Source organism: Panthera onca, chromosome E1 (genome assembly GCF_046562875.1).
Source record: "Panthera onca isolate mPanOnc1 chromosome E1, mPanOnc1 haplotype 2, whole genome shotgun sequence".
In the NCBI taxonomy this organism is placed as follows: Eukaryota; Metazoa; Chordata; class Mammalia; order Carnivora; family Felidae; genus Panthera; species Panthera onca.
In genome coordinates this window covers 40063741-40081961 of record NC_138352.1, presented here as the reverse complement: position 1 = coordinate 40081961, position 18221 = coordinate 40063741, and the positions used below count along the sequence as shown (strand labels likewise).

General features: G+C 38.7%; 1 protein-coding gene across 1 annotated transcript in view; it reads right to left on the bottom strand.

The window, feature by feature from the left end:
* Positions 1-18221, bottom strand: part of AP2B1 (adaptor related protein complex 2 subunit beta 1) — a 130343-nt gene that overhangs the window by 73519 nt on the left and 38603 nt on the right. Inside the window, exons 8-12 of the mRNA XM_078437458.2 lie at positions 16927-17047; positions 16702-16797; positions 9312-9427; positions 8659-8824; positions 7124-7222 (exon numbers count right to left, since the gene is read on the bottom strand). Of these exons, the coding sequence (XP_078293584.1) occupies positions 7124-7222; positions 8659-8824; positions 9312-9427; positions 16702-16797; positions 16927-17047 (598 nt within the window). The remainder of the gene's footprint in view (positions 1-7123; positions 7223-8658; positions 8825-9311; positions 9428-16701; positions 16798-16926; positions 17048-18221) is intronic.

The following is an 18221-nucleotide window of genomic DNA, read 5'->3' as shown; positions in this document are numbered from 1 at the left end:
TTGGTAGAGCACATGACTCTTGATGATGGGGTTGTGCATTCAAGCCCCACACTAAGTGTGTAAAAACAAAATCTTTAAAAAAGTAATTTTTTTGTGTGTCAGGGACAAAATCTTTAAAAATATGTATATATTTTAATAAAAATAAATAAAAATTTTAAATCTCCCCAAACATCCAACCCTTCCCCACTTTACATCCCCAGGATAGCCATTTTAACAGTGTGGTTATGTGTCCTTCCAGAGAGCTCCTAAGCATATATATATCCATTTTATATAAAACCAATTTCACATTATATATACTCCTCTGCAAGGTATTTTCCACACTGGCATATACACCTGCAAACTTCCCCAGTATATACAGCACTGCAACATTATTTACTAGTGCCCTATCAATGGACATTTAGGTTGTTGCCTCTTTCTCCCTCCTTCCTGCCATTCATGCATTCATTTATGTGAACATCACAAAGTAGCGATAAATATCCTGGTATCTACCTCTCAGAGTATGTCTATATGATGGCATTCCAGCTGTTTTAGTGCCACAACAGTAAGTCGCTGTTTCAGTATCTGTATTTAAAATACACATACAAAAATATTTTCTTCAAAACTAGGCCAATTTGAGGGCTTCCACGTGAGTTTCTAAGTAAGCAGATAAATTGGTTCATGAGTTAGCCACTTAAGGCACTTAACACCCTGCTTAATAAATACTAGCAGTGACCCCAATGGTTTTGACTACATGGTTTCCTATGGTTATTCTTAGTCATGTATTGTTTAACTTGTGCCCACAGTAGACCACTGGTTAAAAACAAGAAAGCGTAAGGGTGCGCCCCTGGGTGGCTCAGCTGGTTAATAAGCGTCTGACTTTGGGTCAGGTCATGATCTCATGGTTCTTGAGTTTGAGCCCCACACTGGCCTCTGTGCTAATAGCTCAGAGCCTGGAGTCTGCTTCAGATTCTGTGTCTCCCTCTCTCTGCCCCTCCCCCGCCCACTCACTCTCAAACAAATAAAAATTTTAAAAAGCATAAGGAACACTGCAATACGGCAAGTTCGTTAACAGAATATCAAAATGGTAAATATAACTCAAGAGAATATTGATCACATTCATAGGTTGTGTTACATAGCATATAAAAATGTTTGTAGTGTTTGAAATGCCAGGGTTAAAAAAGGGAAACAGTGATAATATTCAATTTACATAAGTTGTTTTGTTTTTGAGAAGTCCGGTAATTGGTTTATAAATAGGCTGAAATCTCCTTACTTATTTTACTTGGAAACAAAGTTTGAACATCAAAAAACGTAAGTAAGTTGACTTTTTTTAATGTTTATTTTTAAGAGAGAGTGCCCACACGCGCATGAGCTGGGGAGGGGCAGAGAAATAGACAGAAGATCCAAAGCAGGCTCCCCACTGACAGCAGAGAGCCTGATGTGAGGCTTGAACGCACGAACCGAACTGTGAGATCATGACTTGAGCTGAAGTCTGACGCTTTAACTGACTGAGCCACCCAGGCACCCGAAACAAGTTGATTTTTTAAAAGAATAGACTACCAGTTTTTTGACATATCAGGTCAGGAAAGCAATCCCCACCCCAGCTTTTGTTGATACATAAAAAGTTAAATCTTAATTTATATATTCAATCCCCAAAGCACACCATTTAAAATTTGTATACTAATTATGCTTTTTATTATACACAATTAAAATGAATACTGCACATCACTTGCCCAGGAAAATTCAGTCTTCTGTCTTCATAGATTAGTAATATTGTTGAGGTATTAAACTATAATACAATTTAATAATGTATGGATGAAAACTGACTACTTTTTACTTCAAATTATTTCTCTCTTCCATTATGTACATACTTAACCAAATGCAAAATTAATTAATTAATTCCTGTGGGGATTCACAAAACTATGTATATCTATGATAGAAGTTTGGAGTCCCCCTATACTCCACAAATTCAAAACACGGCAATAAGGCAAAATGCTGCATATAGAATCCCTGAATTAAAGGGTATATGCACCGTAAATCTTTATAGACACACACTTTAAAAATATGGTCCTATGAGAAATGAGTGCAAATTTTCCAAAGCCTGAAGCTAAAGAACAGGCAAGGATCTTCACTGTTCGAATGTTGCTATTCTGAGGGCTGATTTGTTAGGCTTACTGTAAGCTGGTCAACACTGCCTCACTATTTATATGGAGGCCACAATAAATCAGGCCCAGTCAAGACATGTGACATAAAAATCGAAACTTTTTATGATTTTAAGGTGCCATTCCATGTTTGGTGATTCGGAAAATTTGGTTTTGGATCTGCTATTCTGTTAGCCCCCCTAGTTCCTGGCCAGGATCTGGGAAAATAGTACATTTCTTTCTTTTTTTTTTTTTTTAGTCATCTTTATTGAGATAAAACTGACATATAACATTGTTTAAATTTCAGATGTACAATATGTTGTTTGGTATGCTTATATATTGCAAAATAATTACTGGTGTAGCATTAACTAATATATTCATCATGTCACTTAATTACCATTTCTTTCTTGTAGTGAGAACATTTAGGATCTATTCTTTTAGCAACTTTCAAGTATATAACACAGTAGTAACTATAATCATTATGATGAGCATTAGATCCCTAGAACTTATCCATCTTCTAACTGGAGGCTTGTATCCTTGACCACTATCTCCCCATTCCCCATCACCCCCCAGCTCCTGGTAACCACCATCCTACTCTGTTTCTATGAATTTGGCATTTTTATGTTGCACGTATAAGTGAAACCAACAGTATTGGCTTTTTTTACCTGACTTATCTTCCTTAGCATAGTGCCTGTGGGGTCCATCCATGTTGTTGCAAACCACAGGATTTCCTTCTTTCTCATGGCAGAGTAACATTCTATTGTGTGTGTGAGTATGTATGTGTGAATACCACATTTTTTATTACCAGGAGTATGACTGTTTTTTTTTTTTAATGTTTGTTTATTTTTGAGAGACAGAGACAGAGACAAAGCATGAGTGGGGGAGGGGCAGAGAGAGAGGGAGACAAGAATCTGAAGCCGGCTCCAGGCTCTGAGCTGTAAATACAGAGCCTGATGCGGGACTCAAACTCATGAACCGTGAGATCATGACCTGACCCAAAGTTGGATGCTTAACTGACTGAGCCACCCAGGTGCCCCAGAAAAATAGTACATTTCTAAAAATTTAAGAGCTTCCAAAATAATTCTTACCAGGCATGCTCTAAAACAGTAAACTGTACTATGCATCAACATTGTAACATACCAGGAAAGTCACTCAGTGGCAGATTCTAGGGCCACATCACAGAAATTTTCATTATGTCAGGATCAGGCCCAGGAATTTACATTTCCAGCAAGCAGCACAGGTGATTTTGATGATGGTGTTCTCTAGCTCATAGAGAAGTCTTCATCTTAATTTTTCTTGAATATACTATACAGGGTAATTATTAAAGTCTGGACACTTCTGTGTGTATTCTTAACTGATTGCTCTATAACTACCAAAGCAGAGAAGACAAACCTTTGAAATGAAGCCTTGGATTCAAGGGTTCATTTTCTTTTCCTGTAATAATATTTCTAATTAACCACCATTTTATTTAAAGTTAGAAGCACAGAGGCACCTGGGTGCCTCAGTCAATTGAGAGGCTGACTTCGGCCGGCTTCGGATCTCATGGTTCTTGAGTTCGAGCCCCATATCGGGCTCTGTGCTAACAGCTCAGAGCCTGGAGCCTGTTTCGAATTCTGTGTTTCCCTCTCTCTGCTCCCTCCCCACTTGCACTCTGCCTCTCTCTCTCTCAAAAATTAACATAAAAAATGGTTTTATTTAATAAAAATGAAGTTAGAAGCATAAATATTTCACATTACTTCACTGAATTATCAGCACAGGTTAAAAAAACACACACACAAAAGAACCCAGTATTAATTAACTCTATTGTTGAAATGGGAAAGGAACAATATTAAAAAGAAATTTGCTCAGGCACGTCTCGAACCAGGGATGTAGCAGAAATAGAACTCCCATCACCCAATTCAAATGAACACAACTTAGGGATGCTTGGGTGGCTCAGTTGTTTAAGCATCTGACTTCGGCTCAGTTCATGATCTCACGTTTTGTGAGTTCAATCCCAGCATCAGGCTCTGCACTAGAAGTGCAGAGCCTGCCTAGGATTCTCTCTCACCCCCTCTGTCTCTGTCTCTCCCGGACTCAGGCTTTGTCCTTCTCTCAAAATAAATCAACTTAAAAAAAAATTTAAAATAAATAAACTTAATTAACACAACTTAGCAGATCACACTGCCCTCAACTGAAATTGGTACCTAATAAGTTATTAGGTTCCTAATATTGGTACCTAACAAGTTATTAGGTTCTTATTTCACAAACTTGGAGGGTAGGGGTGGAGGGCACAAAACAGAGAAAAAAACTTCCAGTGGAAAAGACTTATATACCAATGTGCTGTTCTTTCATGCTAACTCCTCAGATCTCATTAACTGGACAGAAAAGGGTTGGCTAGAAAAACTGCTTAATAATTATTTACAACCAAATATGAAATAATCACCTACAATGATCTTAAAACCACTAAGTTCACTTGCATGTACTGGCTTATGCACAATAGTGCTTCAGAGAGGTAAAGCGAGGAGTACGCAGTCTCAAAGTCATCCCTGACCTTCAGGCTAGAGAAGCAGCACAGCATGATAGATAAGAGCAAAGACTCTGGAGCCAGGCTACCTGGGTTTGACTCCTCACTCTGCCACATACTTAACTGGGCCTATGTCTCAATTTCCTCATCTATAAAATAGGAATAATAACAGTATCAACCATTACTGAGATTAAATTAACGTGTAAAGTCCTTACAAGAATGCCTGGTACATAGTAAGCACAACAAAAATGGTTATTATTAAAGATTTTATACTAGTCCTTGTACAAAAAGTCTCAATCAGGAATATCTGATGGTCTACTTATACCCTGCCCTAGTCCCAGAAAAGGACTTAGCAAAGCTTCCAAAAATGCATCCAGGACTAGAGAGCATAAATCAGAACTAGAAACAGAAAAATGCATGCCACAATGACCTACACATTTTCTACAAGAGATCCTTAAATTTGACTCTAAAGTTTCCAACTCATATGAACACGAAATCTAGTTACATAAGCCATTCAGAGGGTCAGTTAACTACATACCTACCAATGCTTAGGAGAATCCAAAACTGGTTAGGAATTTGTTTGATGGAACCTCATAAAGAAAAAAAAACATATAATGGAATAACAAATGACTTTGACAACAGATCCAAATAGGATAGTTTCTCATGACAACCCTACTATTAGATGAATGTATCGGTATAATTTAGTAAATGTAACTTAATTAAGGGTCAGGTACAATGCAGTCTAGATACCCAGCTCTCTACCAGTCTGGATTGATTCAGTGGCAAATTTTATCTGTAAGAACAGAGAGTCCTTGTATTATTTAAGCAATCCTCCCTAAACACTTTATCTCAGGCAAATTTTGATAAATAACAGGAGATAATCTGACAAGAATCCAAAATACAGCTCTCTTGTGACGCCTTTGAAATACAAACCCATAGGCCTTCAACAGACAATGGAGATGGAGATAGGGTTGAGAACCGGTGACTACAATGGAATCTACCAAGGACACTTGCTTGATTTTAAGACTATCCCTATCTAGAGATAAGCAGAGAGAGAGCAAGGCCCAAATTCTCTTTAGAAACTTGTTGTAAATCCACCTTAACACAGATACAAGTGGGTGATCAAGGGTCTACACTAAGAAGTCTAGAAGGCTCGGGCACTGGGGTGGCTTTGTTGGCTAAGTGGCTGACTTTGGCTCAGGTCGTGATCTTGAGATCCTTGAGTTGTAGCCCTGCATCGGGCTCTGTGCTGACACCTTAGAGCCTGGAGCCTGCTTTAGCTTCTGTGTTTCCCTCTCTCTCTTTCTGTCTGCCCCTCTCCCATTCACGCTTTCTATTTCTCTATCTCAAAAATAAAGATTAAAAAATTAAAAAAAAAAAAGCCTAGAATGCTTAATTCAATACAGGAATTAAATAACCACTGCCTTGATGGTTATAGAAATTGCTTTGCTTCAGGCAAAGGAAGATGTGTAAAAGGGAATTTTTTTTTAAAGAAACATTTCAAAGAATGCTTACAGATATATATTAAAAGATATAAAATTAATAATAGGAAAGATAACAGATAAAAGTACTATGAAAAGATTTCAAATTTTGATTATCTACCACTATAGAGATGAATAAGAAAAATGGTAAACTGAGTATCTAAATCTGATTCCATGTGTCGACACACACCTGAACTTCTGACAGCCTGCTATAGCCAGCCAGTTCTCAAATTCAATTAAGAACATAACGAAATTATGATGAATTGATGATTGCTATACTAGTTACACTAGATAAAATAATTGTTTTGATTTCTGTGGACCTAAAATGGTGACAATACATCTGTGGCCTCGAGTTGCCACATTTCTGAAATCAAACTCATCCTAGGGAGGACCAAAAATATCGAATAATTAAGGAGGCAGCATAAGCACTTTGAAATTACTTAAAGAGAAAGGCAATCAATTCTAGAAGGTAGAAAGAACAATATCGGAGACCTTTGTTGAGGCATTTACCAATATTAAATCATTGTACTTTCATTTAGAAGGTGAAATTAAGTCACCCAGAAGGAGTGAGACTTAAGTGAGTCACCCAGTACTGTGAGACTCAATGTCATTTTCATACTGTAGGTCATTCATTAAAAGTAAAATATCTAAGTTAAGCCCATCTAAGTTCAACAGAAACTGGAGCCAGTTCATTTAAAAGGCACCGAACTATATTCGATGTTATATGTATAAGAGGCACTATTGTTATATTTTAACAGGATCTAAAGACTGCGCCCTTTCCAATTAAAATCTTCCCAAATGAGGGGTGCCACACTGGCTTAGTCGGTGGGGCATGTGACTCTTGACCTTGGGGTTGTGAGTTCAAGCCCCAACTTGGGCATAGGGCTTACTTAAAATAATAAGTGAATAAATAAGTAAAAATAAATAAACAAATCCCCCCAAATTGAATCTTCTCAGAGTTTCATGATTTCCTCAATATAAAAGCAGACAAATCAAACCCATGCTTTTTCTAGATTTCATACCTGTGTTGCCAAACTCAAGACTTGCTGTACCAGCTCCTGTGTTTCTGATGGTTTCTTGAGAAACAGCTTCACTATGGCAGTAAGCAGAGTGAGCTGCACCTATGGGGATGTAATTTAACAGATAAAGTGAAAGGCATTTACATTACTCCCTACCATTATTTCCAAAGTAGTGCTTACCCATCTACGAATTACTACCTGGTCTTTCTAAGCCTGGGTGCCTCAGCCAGTGGAGCATCAGACTCTTGGTTTTGGCTCAGGTCATGATCTCAAGGTTTGTGAATTTGAGCCCAGCATCGGGCTCCACACTGGCAGTACAGAGCCTACTTGGGGTTCTCTTTTTCCCTCTCTCTCTCTGCCCCTCTCCCTGCTCATTCTCTCTCTCAAAAATAAATTAATTAAAAAAACAACAACCCAAACTCACTAGCCTCTTGTCCCTAAATTGCATTTTTGGCACAAAAAATTGCTTATTTATTAAATCCTTTATATTCATTTTCACCAAAAGATACAACTTGGGGAGAAATTAGGGAATTATCTGTCATACTAGGGCAAGAGCCAAAAAACAGTAAAACTATGCCAGATCACAGCTAATTAAAAATGGGCTGCTGAAGGGTGCCACGGTGGCTCAGTTGGTTAAGCTCTGGTCATGATCTTGTGGTCCATGAGTTGTCTCTGTGCTGCCAGCTCAGAGCCTGGAGCCTGCTTCAGACTGTCTCCCCATCTCTCTGCCCCTCCCTCACTCACACTGTTTCTCTCTCTCAAAAATAAATAAACATTAAAAAAAATTTTTTTTAATGTAAAAAAAAATATAGGCTGCTGAACCATACACAAAGCTATAGGCTTGTATGTGTTCCTTGTAAAGGTCTATTAAAATTACTATGGTGGATTACATACATGACCTTCAATTTGCAATGAATGCAAATGCCAGGGGAAAAGGGTTTTATAATTTATCTGCTTCTCTGTGCCCACAGTTCCAAGGTCAGGTCTCTCCATTTTGGTAGAGGAGAGACAGAAGATGGGAAGAAATCTAGCTATCCAGAGAATCTTTTCAAACTGCACATGCCAGCCCTCACCCCAGCTCTAAGCGAAAACACCTGCTGGAATGAGCCACAACCATTATGAACAGGAATAGGTCATCATCTTCCAGTGACAGAAAATTAAAAAGTGCTAATTACTGCTCTCAGCCATTAGTTGTTAAAGTGTGGTTCTGGACCACTAGCAGCAGCAGCAGCACCCTGAACCTGGTAAGAAATGAGAATGCTTAAGCCCATCTCAGACCCACTGAGTCAGAAACTCCAAGGGTGGGGCCAGCAACCTAACCTGTGCTTTAACAAACTCTAGGTTCACTAAAGTTTGAGAACCACTGGTCTAAGGCAGATTTGCTCCATAAGAAATCAGCACAATTGAAAAGGTCACCAATTCTCAACACACACACACACACACACACACACACACACACACACACGTAAGTGCTCAACCTTTACTTTCCCTGAAAATTTCCCCAAAAGATCTGACACAGGACACAGGTGAGAACTTACCTGGGTGCTTTCATCATGAAAACCTTCCAGGAAGCTCTCCAGTAACTCATCTGCATTGTCAATTCTCTCAGCATATTCTCCCACAATCCAAATCATAGCTGCTCGAGCATCTGGTTCATCCAGCGAGTCTAAGTTCTCACAAAGAGTGGCAATGATGCTTTCATACCTGATGTAACAAAATCAACTATAGCTATTGAGGGCACAACTGAGAAGTGTATTTAACAATGAAGGCTAAAAAAAAAAATGACCAACAAGGTACCCTAAACCAAACCACCAAACTATAAAGGCTTTTGGTTAAGAGAATGCACAGGCTCGGGCGCCTAGGTGGCTCAGTCGGTTAAGCGTCTGACTTCAGATCGGGTCATGATCTCTCGGTTTGTGAGTTTGAGCCCTGCGTCGGGCTCTGTGCTGAGCCTGGAGCCTGCTTCAGATTCTGTCTCCCTCTCTCTCTGTCTCTCAAAAATGAACATTAAAAAAATTTTAAATAAACAAAAGTTATTTTTCATAAGGTATCCATTTTAATAGGATTTTTAACAAAATATCCTATTATGACCAGTTACGTTACAAAGAATAATTTATACCTAGCCAATTTCAAAGTGCCTTACACATTTCCTATATGGTTGGAAGAAGAGGGTAGAAGTATTTGTACATACTTGTTGGGGTATTTCCGAAAGATGTCCCTGATGACAACAATTGCCTCTTGGACCACATAATTTACTTTGGTCTGGATGAGATCAAGCAATGTGCTCACACAGCGCTCTGCAGATTGCTATGAAGAGGAACACAATAAATGACAAGTCAGACGATCTCTCCAATAATGCAACCTCAATATAAAAATAGCTTTGTGACATACATGTACACCAACTAAGCTAAACTAAAAGATCAGGCACCTAATTTGACCAAGCTACACTACAGGCGAGGCTATCTGATGGAGATACACAGAATTTCCAGATAAACCCCAAATTTTATTCATTGCAAAAATATACTTGACAAACGAGTTGGATCAAATGATAATTGTATCATCTTGGATAGCCACGAGAATAGAAATGAAAAGAAAGAATTATGTCAAGGTAGGAGGAAAGAATAAGCCAAGGTAGATCTTTATCTGGAATTCATGGCTTTAAACCTCTTGAAATGAGGGGTGCCTGGCTGGCTCAGCTAGAGGAAGAGCATGCAACTCTTGATCTCAGGGTAATGAGTTCATGGCCCATGCTGAGTGTACAGATTACTTAAAATTAAAATCAACCAATAAAACAAACTTCCTGAAATGAAACTGCCAAATTGCATATGTGCATATAAGCATATTTTCCAGGGAGAGGATTCATAGCTTTCATTATATTTTCAAAGTTATCTGTGGCTCAAAAAACTCTTAAGGAAAATTTGCCATCTTTTGAACTATCTAACTGAAAGTCTATGGCCTCAGATAAACTGCAATTTTCCACAGCCTTTAGTTCATTTATAAAATAGAATTGGATCTATTAACCTTTTATTAATGAAGGGAATATGGGAGAATACAAGTGATAAAACTAATGTACTAAAACTCTAGCTCATAGTTTTTTAAAATTTTTTTAGCGTTTATTTATTTTTTGACAGAGACAGAGCATGAGTGGGGGAGGGTCAGAGAGAGAGGGAGACACAGAATCCGAAGCAGGCTCCAGGCTCTGAACTGACAGCACAGAGCCCGACGTGGGGCTCGAACCCACAAACTGTGAGATCATGACCTGAGCTGAAGCTGGACGCTTAACCTGCTGAGCCATCCAGGCGTCCCTAGGTCATAGTTTTTAAAAAGGGAAAGGTTTCGGACAAGAGACCCTAAAAATCAAAGCCTAAAATTTATCATATCTCATGATGCACTCTGATGGGTCACTCCATTAGATGCCTCTTGATAAGATGCAATAGAAAGTACACAGCATCAAAGGAGATACTTTTGCCTAACACTGAACATGAACATTACCAACCCTCTAGATTTAATTATTTACAGGGGATGACAGAATGAGATAAACAACATCACTAAACTACACCAGCAAAATCCAGACTCTGGAAAACTGTATAAACCTAATGATATAATCACTTCAATACATGGCACCTCAAGTAAGTAAGACTTAAGAAACATAGTAACCAAATGCAACATGTGAATCTTCTTTAGATTTTGATTTGAACAAGCCAACTGTAAAAAGACAACTAGGGAAAATTGAACATGTTCTGGGTATTCAATGAGATAAAGGATTATTGTTAGTTGTTGGGTATAGTAATGTTATCATGACAATGTATTTTTTTAGGGACATACTCTATTAGATATACACATTAGACTACTTTTGTAAGATCATATCTGGGATCTATATTAAAATACAATAGCACTTGGGGCACCTGGGTGGCTCAGTCGGTTGGGCATCCGACTTTGGCTCAGCTTCATGATCTTTGGGACTCAGCCCCATGGTGGGCTCTGTGCTGACAGCTCAGAGCCTGGATCCTGCTTTGGATTCTGTGTCTCCCTCTCTCTCGGTTCCTCCTCCACTCACAATCTGTCTCTCTCTCAAAAATAAAGAAAGAATAAAAAAATTAAAAAAAAAATACAGTAGCACTGGGGCACCTGAGTGGCTCAGTTGGTTAGGGGCCTCTTTATTTTATTATTATTTTTTTTAATGTTTATTTTTGAGAGAGAGAAACAGAGCACGAGTGGGGGAGGAGCGCAGGGGGAGGAAGACAGGGTCTGAAGCAGGCTCCAGGTTCCGAGCTGTCAGCACACAGCCTGACGCGGAGCTCAAACCCACGAACCACAATATCATGACCTGAGCCCAAGTCGGACGCTTAACCGACTGAGCCACCCAGGTGCCCCAGGTGTCTGACTCTTGATCTCAGCTCAGGTCATGATCTCAGGGTTGTGAGTTCAAGGTTGGGCTCTGTGTTGGGCGTGAAGCCTACTTAAAAAACAAAAATACAATAGCACTTCATTCCCTTGAAGAATAAGGGAGAAGATAAAAACAGCAACATGTTGATACTTGTTCAAAATGGATGATGTGTACATGACAGCTCATTAATCAATTTCACTTTAGTGTATGCCTGAAAACTTTGGAATATAATCTTTTAAAGGTACGAAGTTAAACCACTCCAAGCAATTTAATAAAAACAAAACTGCATCTTAAGGCTATGTGATGATTCTGTTGCACCATGAAATGATTCTGCCATCTTTTACGTATTTTTTCCATTTTTGGATTCTATTTTATTCCTTTTCAGCCAGTAATTCCTGTGTGGTTACTGCAAAAGCAAAATTAGAAAAATTTATCACATATAAGTTGTGATAAATTATAGAGTATGTAGGATATAGACTGCTATAAGTTCTAAATTATCATAAATAACATTGGGGCGCCTGGGTGGCTCAGCTGGTTAAGTGTCTGACTTCGGCTCAGGTCATGATCTCACGGTTCATGGGTTCGATCCCTGAGTCGGGCTCTGTGCTGACAGCTCAGAGCCTGGGGCCTGCTTCAGATTCTGTGTCTCCCTCTCTCTCCGATCCTCCACCACTCATGCTCTCTCTCTCTCTCTCAAAAATAAACATTAAAAATTTTTTAAATTATCATAAATAACACAAATGAAGTGTTTAACACAGAGTTTGATATGAAGTTAACATTTAGTGAGCCCTTTGTATCATTATTATAATAAAGACAAAAGGCTATTTCCCATGATGCATCAATATCTGAGAAATATTTAAGTCTGGAACAGTAATTTTTTTTTAATCTTTATTTTTGAGAGAGAGAGAGAGAGCGAGCGGCGGAGGAACAGAGAGAGAGGGAGACACAGAATCTGAAGCAGGCTCCAGGCCCTGAACCGTCAGCACAGAGCCAAACGCGGGACTCAAATCCACAAACTGTAAGATCATGACCTAAGCCAAAATTGGACACTTAACTGACTGAGCCACTCAGGCACCTCTGGAACAGTAATTTTTGAGCAAATTGTCATCTCAACCATATTGCTTTTGATTAAAGAGGAAAACACAAAACAAAACACCTACCATTAAAGCAGTATGGCAGAAGAACAAGATTAAACATCCAATCACTGTTCAGATAAAAAAAGTCCAGAAACAGAGAAATACAGAATATACACTTACAAAATTTAGTATAAGACAACATTTCCTAACAGTAAGGAAAAGATGGTTTGGTCTGGTGTTTAACCCTCACCCTCATATTTTTCACCAAAATTCCTTCTGTTTTAATTATTGAAAATATTGTTAAATGTAAAAAATAAAATCTTTTCCATAAAAGTAGAAAATAACAGTGGGTTTTATAGAAGTTTGAGGTGAAGCACAATCTTCTAGGTGTACCACTAAAGAACCCCTGACAACAAAACAGAACTCACTACACAAGGAAACGTAAACTTCTGTGAATCGCAACTTCAAATGAAATCAAAAGGAAAACAAATTGGGAAAACAACTGCTACAAAGTGAAGGATTAATATCTTTAATTTTAAGAGATTTTTAAAAAATCATTGTGGAAAAGATAACTCATTGGAAAAAGGACATGTCACAGGACATGAACAAGTGATTTCAAATGGCTAATAAATGAAACAATGTTCACCTCCACTAGAGATCAGAAACTTGGTTATAAGGTCCTCTTTATGTCATTATTTGGAAAAAGAGCAGGAACTTTAAGGTCTTACAATAAGAGAAAGGCTAAATAAATTAGAAGCAATCACACATCATGTCTATAATCCACTAAAAATGATATAAAATGCTAATAACACAGAAAAATGTCCATGCCTAATTCAATAAAAAAGGCAGACCACAAAAGTAAATAGCATTTTTAGAATCATCTCATTTTTGTAAAAAGTACACCGGTGTATGAAAGACTATATAGACAAAGATTTAAAATCATGTCCATATCATCTCTGGGAGGGTAGAACAGGGGTAGGAGAAAACAGTATTTTATTTTCATTTAAATTAGCTTATATAATTTTATGTAGCAAACACATATGGTTTTCCTAGCAGGAAAAATACATTTGTTTCTTTTCAAATTAAGGGATGAGACACATATCAGTATCTTACCCTGATCTGTAGTAAACACCACAGAACAGAAGACTGGGAAGTGAGAACTTAGTGCCTTAATCTCTCTGAAACAAATAAAATCAATTGACTAAGAAGGACCAGGGGTTTATCTCTTCCTTGAAGAAACAGGTATACCCTGTAAATATATATAACTTTGTCAATCACACCCCAATAAAGCTGGGGGAGGAGTGGAGTAAAATCTACTAAAAAATCAGGCAAAAGATAGGCAAAAGTTATGGAAAAAAACAGTACTATTGGACTGCCTTTCTAATGCTATTTATTGATTGAGCAGCTTACTGCTTAATCTTTAACCTAACCAACTTAATAACAAAATTATACATATTTTTTCACTTCAGAATACTTACAGCAACATAGAAACACCTATCTTTACAGTTATAAAAATACAACTCTAACTCTTAAAGACACCCTAAACTTGCTAGGTAGGCCCTTCTCTCGCAGCTTAGCATTAAACTAATATTCATTTATTTCTCATTTGTCATATCTCTGAAACCAACTACACATTAAAAAAGGTAAGAGGCCCCGAGAGAATGCAGCGGCATTCTTGAATGCAAGCAGCAGCTTGGTTCAGAGGCTATACAGAAAGTCTATTATAATTCCCTCACTGGCTCTTCCCCCTTCCCGTGAATGCTTTATTAGAAACAGACCATCATTTCTTCTCCGGCCCTAATAAGTGTGTTTGGGCTAGGCATCTCTTTCCAACTGATAACCTTCGTGACTGAATCAGGTCTAGAAAAAGTGCTCCAGCAAATCCAGGCAACCTGAGATAAGAGAGCACTTGCTAGAAGGCTGATCTTATGTTTCCCAAGTTCATTCCTCACATGCTCTCATATTCCTACCTGGGCATCCCAAGTCAAAGGAGGAAGTGAAAGCCATCAGAAGTTTATCCCTTCCAGATTATGGACTACTTTCCCATTAGTCACAATACATGGCATTAACAGCCTCTAGGAATACAGATGGAGAACACTTTCTAGTAATTTCAGTGATAAAAAATCTCTTTTAACTTTGGAATGAGAGATAATTTTGTATGACTCTAGAGCTTTGCAAAAGAAGTGAATAAGGTGATGACAGACTGGCAATGAAAAGCACAAAATGACTCTTAATGCTACCAAAATCTCCGAAAATTATCTAACAGTAAATGGGTGGCTATACTTCAGTAAGAAAAGAATGTGAAGAATGGTGACAAAAGAGATGTATCAAGATCCAATAAATAGACTTCCTATTTCTCAGTGGAGTAACAGAGTGCATTAAATATCTGAACTAAGCGATCAGAACCAGAAGTAATTAACTTCTGGTTAAATGATTTATCAATGGTAACTGCACAAAGCAGCACTGTCTTAATAAAAGGAAGGCTAATTAGGAACGTGGCTTTCATAGATGCTTCTCTGACACAGCATCTTTTTCCTTCTGTTCCCATGAAGCACTGGACATACTGTGCAAATTATTTTAGTATCCTTGAGAAATCAGATGGTCCAATCCTCTGACTCTAAGCAGAACTGCATAGAGTCAAGTAGCAAGAACAAATACGGAGTTCCGAATCCACTACATCATAGCGAACAGACGTTTTCATTAATTTCAACAAATTCCTGAATGATGAAAAACAAATGGAGGACAATATGGAGAACAATATAAGCTATAGCCCATTAACACCTACTGGAAGGCTGCAACCAAGCTAAAAATCAATCCCCCCTCTCGGGTCACAGAGAGGCTCTTTCAGAGGACTTCCAAGTAAAAATCAACTCCCTGCCCTAAAGCAGAAACCTGTTCGTCAGCAGCCCTGCCTGTGCTCACAGAAGTCCTGATGATCTTTTCTGTTATCTCATTCTTAAACAATTTAAATGGGCTGTAAATTACTATAAGCATGGTATACACCTCAATTAAAAAATTATATATAGGGGGCGCCTGGGTGGCTCAGTCGGTTGAGCGTCCGACTTCGGCTCAGGTCATGATCTCACGGTTTATGAGTTCGAGCCCCGCGTCCGGCTCTGTGCTGACAGCTTGGGGCCTGAAGCCTCCTTCTGATTCTGTGTCTCCCTCTCTCTCTGCCCCTCCCCCACTCATGCTCTGTCTCTCCCTGTCTCAGAAATAAATAAACATTAAAAAAAAAAAATTAAAAAAAAAAATTATATATAGACCTGCAACGGTCACCATACAATACTCCAGACAATTAAATTTAAACTGCAGAAACAAAACACTGTAAATTCATATTGTCAGAGACTCAAGAAGCTATGGCAATCACACAAAAAGGAATGCTATTAAAGAAGACTAATAACAAGGAGCTATGAAGAGAAGCTATATGGAATGATGGCTGTGCAAAGGCCAAAAAAGCAGTAAGCCAGACTGGGGCAAGTGAGAGGACAGAGGACTGAAGAGACAAGGGATTAGGACAAAAAAAGGCTTACACACATTTGATACTATGCTTGAAAAGTTTGGATGGAAGAAGATAGGGATGCAATGAAGACATATAATGCAAGAAAAAAAGAAAGGTCATTATAGAAACTCCAGAAAAAATAAAAGTCTCTACAGGAAGGAAAATACAATCATTTGTATTCTACTGGCCCTAAATATTTGGTCATAATATGCACGGTGAGTTTTCTAACTTTTAGTCAATAGAAAAATAAATGAAGGCATATTATCTCAATTTACAAAGATAATCAATACAGGAGCAAAAAACCTCATGATATAAGTATTGGAGAATAGGATGGTTCAAGTAGGAACAGTGGGGTACATGAAGAATGGTACTTACAGCACAAAGTTAACAGATAATGTGTATAACTGGTAAATCAATAAATACCATTAGCATATTATTTAGAAACATGGGAGTAGTCAAAATAACTGAAACTACAAAGAGATAAAAATGATTCCCTCTGGGAATTTTACCTATGTGCTTTATTATTTTAATAAACTTAAGAAACCCATTTTAAAGAAAGGAGTGAAGAGAACACTCCGAATCCTGTAATGTGATCACAACTACACTAGACACTTGCCTCCACTTTGATGGCACACCGCCCAATGGCCCGCACAGCTTTGCGAACAAAGTCAACATCCACCTCTGTGGCATATTCCTTTAATTCTGCCAGAACCTGTTAAAAATCCAGGAAGTAGAAAATCATTAAGGATTCTCAAAAAGCAATTTCATGGCCTTGCTTTTTCTGAAGGCCAGACCTTAAGATCTACGTGATTTATAAACCTGAGTCTGCTTTACATCTGACCTGAGCAATGTTGGCTTGGGATGCCAAACGAATCATGATGTCCAATTTCTCTAGTTTAACATAGATGGGATCATTGTACTTCACAAAGAAGACTTTGATTTCCTGCTTCAAGATTTCAGGCCTGCGGTACACAGAAACACAAGATAAGGAAGGTGAGGCATATATTGACGTGTCCTTTTAAGTCTGTATTAATATCTAATCTGTGTCTCTCTGCTCTCTACTCACTCCTCCCCATCCCCAAAACCTCACAAACTTCCTGTACATCCCTCTAACCAGTTCCCCTTTTGGTAGAAATTTTTTAAGGGTTAGGGTACATACTGCTAAGAACTGCTGGAAGAACAATCTGGCTCTAAACTACAGCCTGAACTGTATGAAGCAGGCACAAGCTAGTATACTATTAAGAGGCCCTTCAGAAAACAACTACATTGGAGAGCAGCACTATGTATTTATCACAGGGACACTCCAAAAACAACTATTAGCCTCCTCACCCTGGACAAGCTGCTTGGCCATTCAACATTTTCATTTCCATACATTAAAAAGAACTTAGTGGGGGGGGGGGGGGGCAGGGAGGGTGCCTGGGTGGCTCAGCTGGTTAAGCATCCAACTTTGGCCCAGGTCATGGGTTTGAGGCCCATATCCGGCTCTGCGCTGACAGCTCAGAGCCTGGAGCTTGCTTCAGATTCTGTCTCCATCTCTCTCTCTCTCTGCCCCTCCCCGCCCCACTTGTGCTCTATCAAAAATAAACAAACATTAAAACAACAACAGCAGCAACAACTTAGGGGCGCCTGGGTGGCTCAATCAGTTGACATACGACTCTTGATATCGGATCAGGTCGTGACCTCACGGTTCATGGGATCAAGCCCTGTGCTGGGCTCTGAGTTGACAGCGTGGAGCCTGCTTGGGATTCTCTCTCTCCCTTTCTCTCTGCCCCGCCTGCACACATACTCTGTCTCAAAAATAAATAAATAGGGGTGCCTGGGTGGCTCGGTCGGTTAAGCGTCCAACTTCGGCTCAGGTCATGATCTCACTGCTCATGAGCTCGAGCCCCGCATCGGGCTCTGTGCTGACAGCTCAGAGCCTGGAGCCTGTTTCGGATTCTGTGTCTCCCTCTCTCTCTGATCCTCCCCCATCCATACTCTGTCTCTCTCTGTCTCAAAAATAAATAAACGTTAAAAAAAATTTAAAAAAAAAGTGTGATCTTTAAAAAAATAAAAATAAACACTTTTTAAAAATAAAAATCAATAAAACCTAACACTCTAATATTGATATTATTAAGCTTAATTCAAAATCACAAA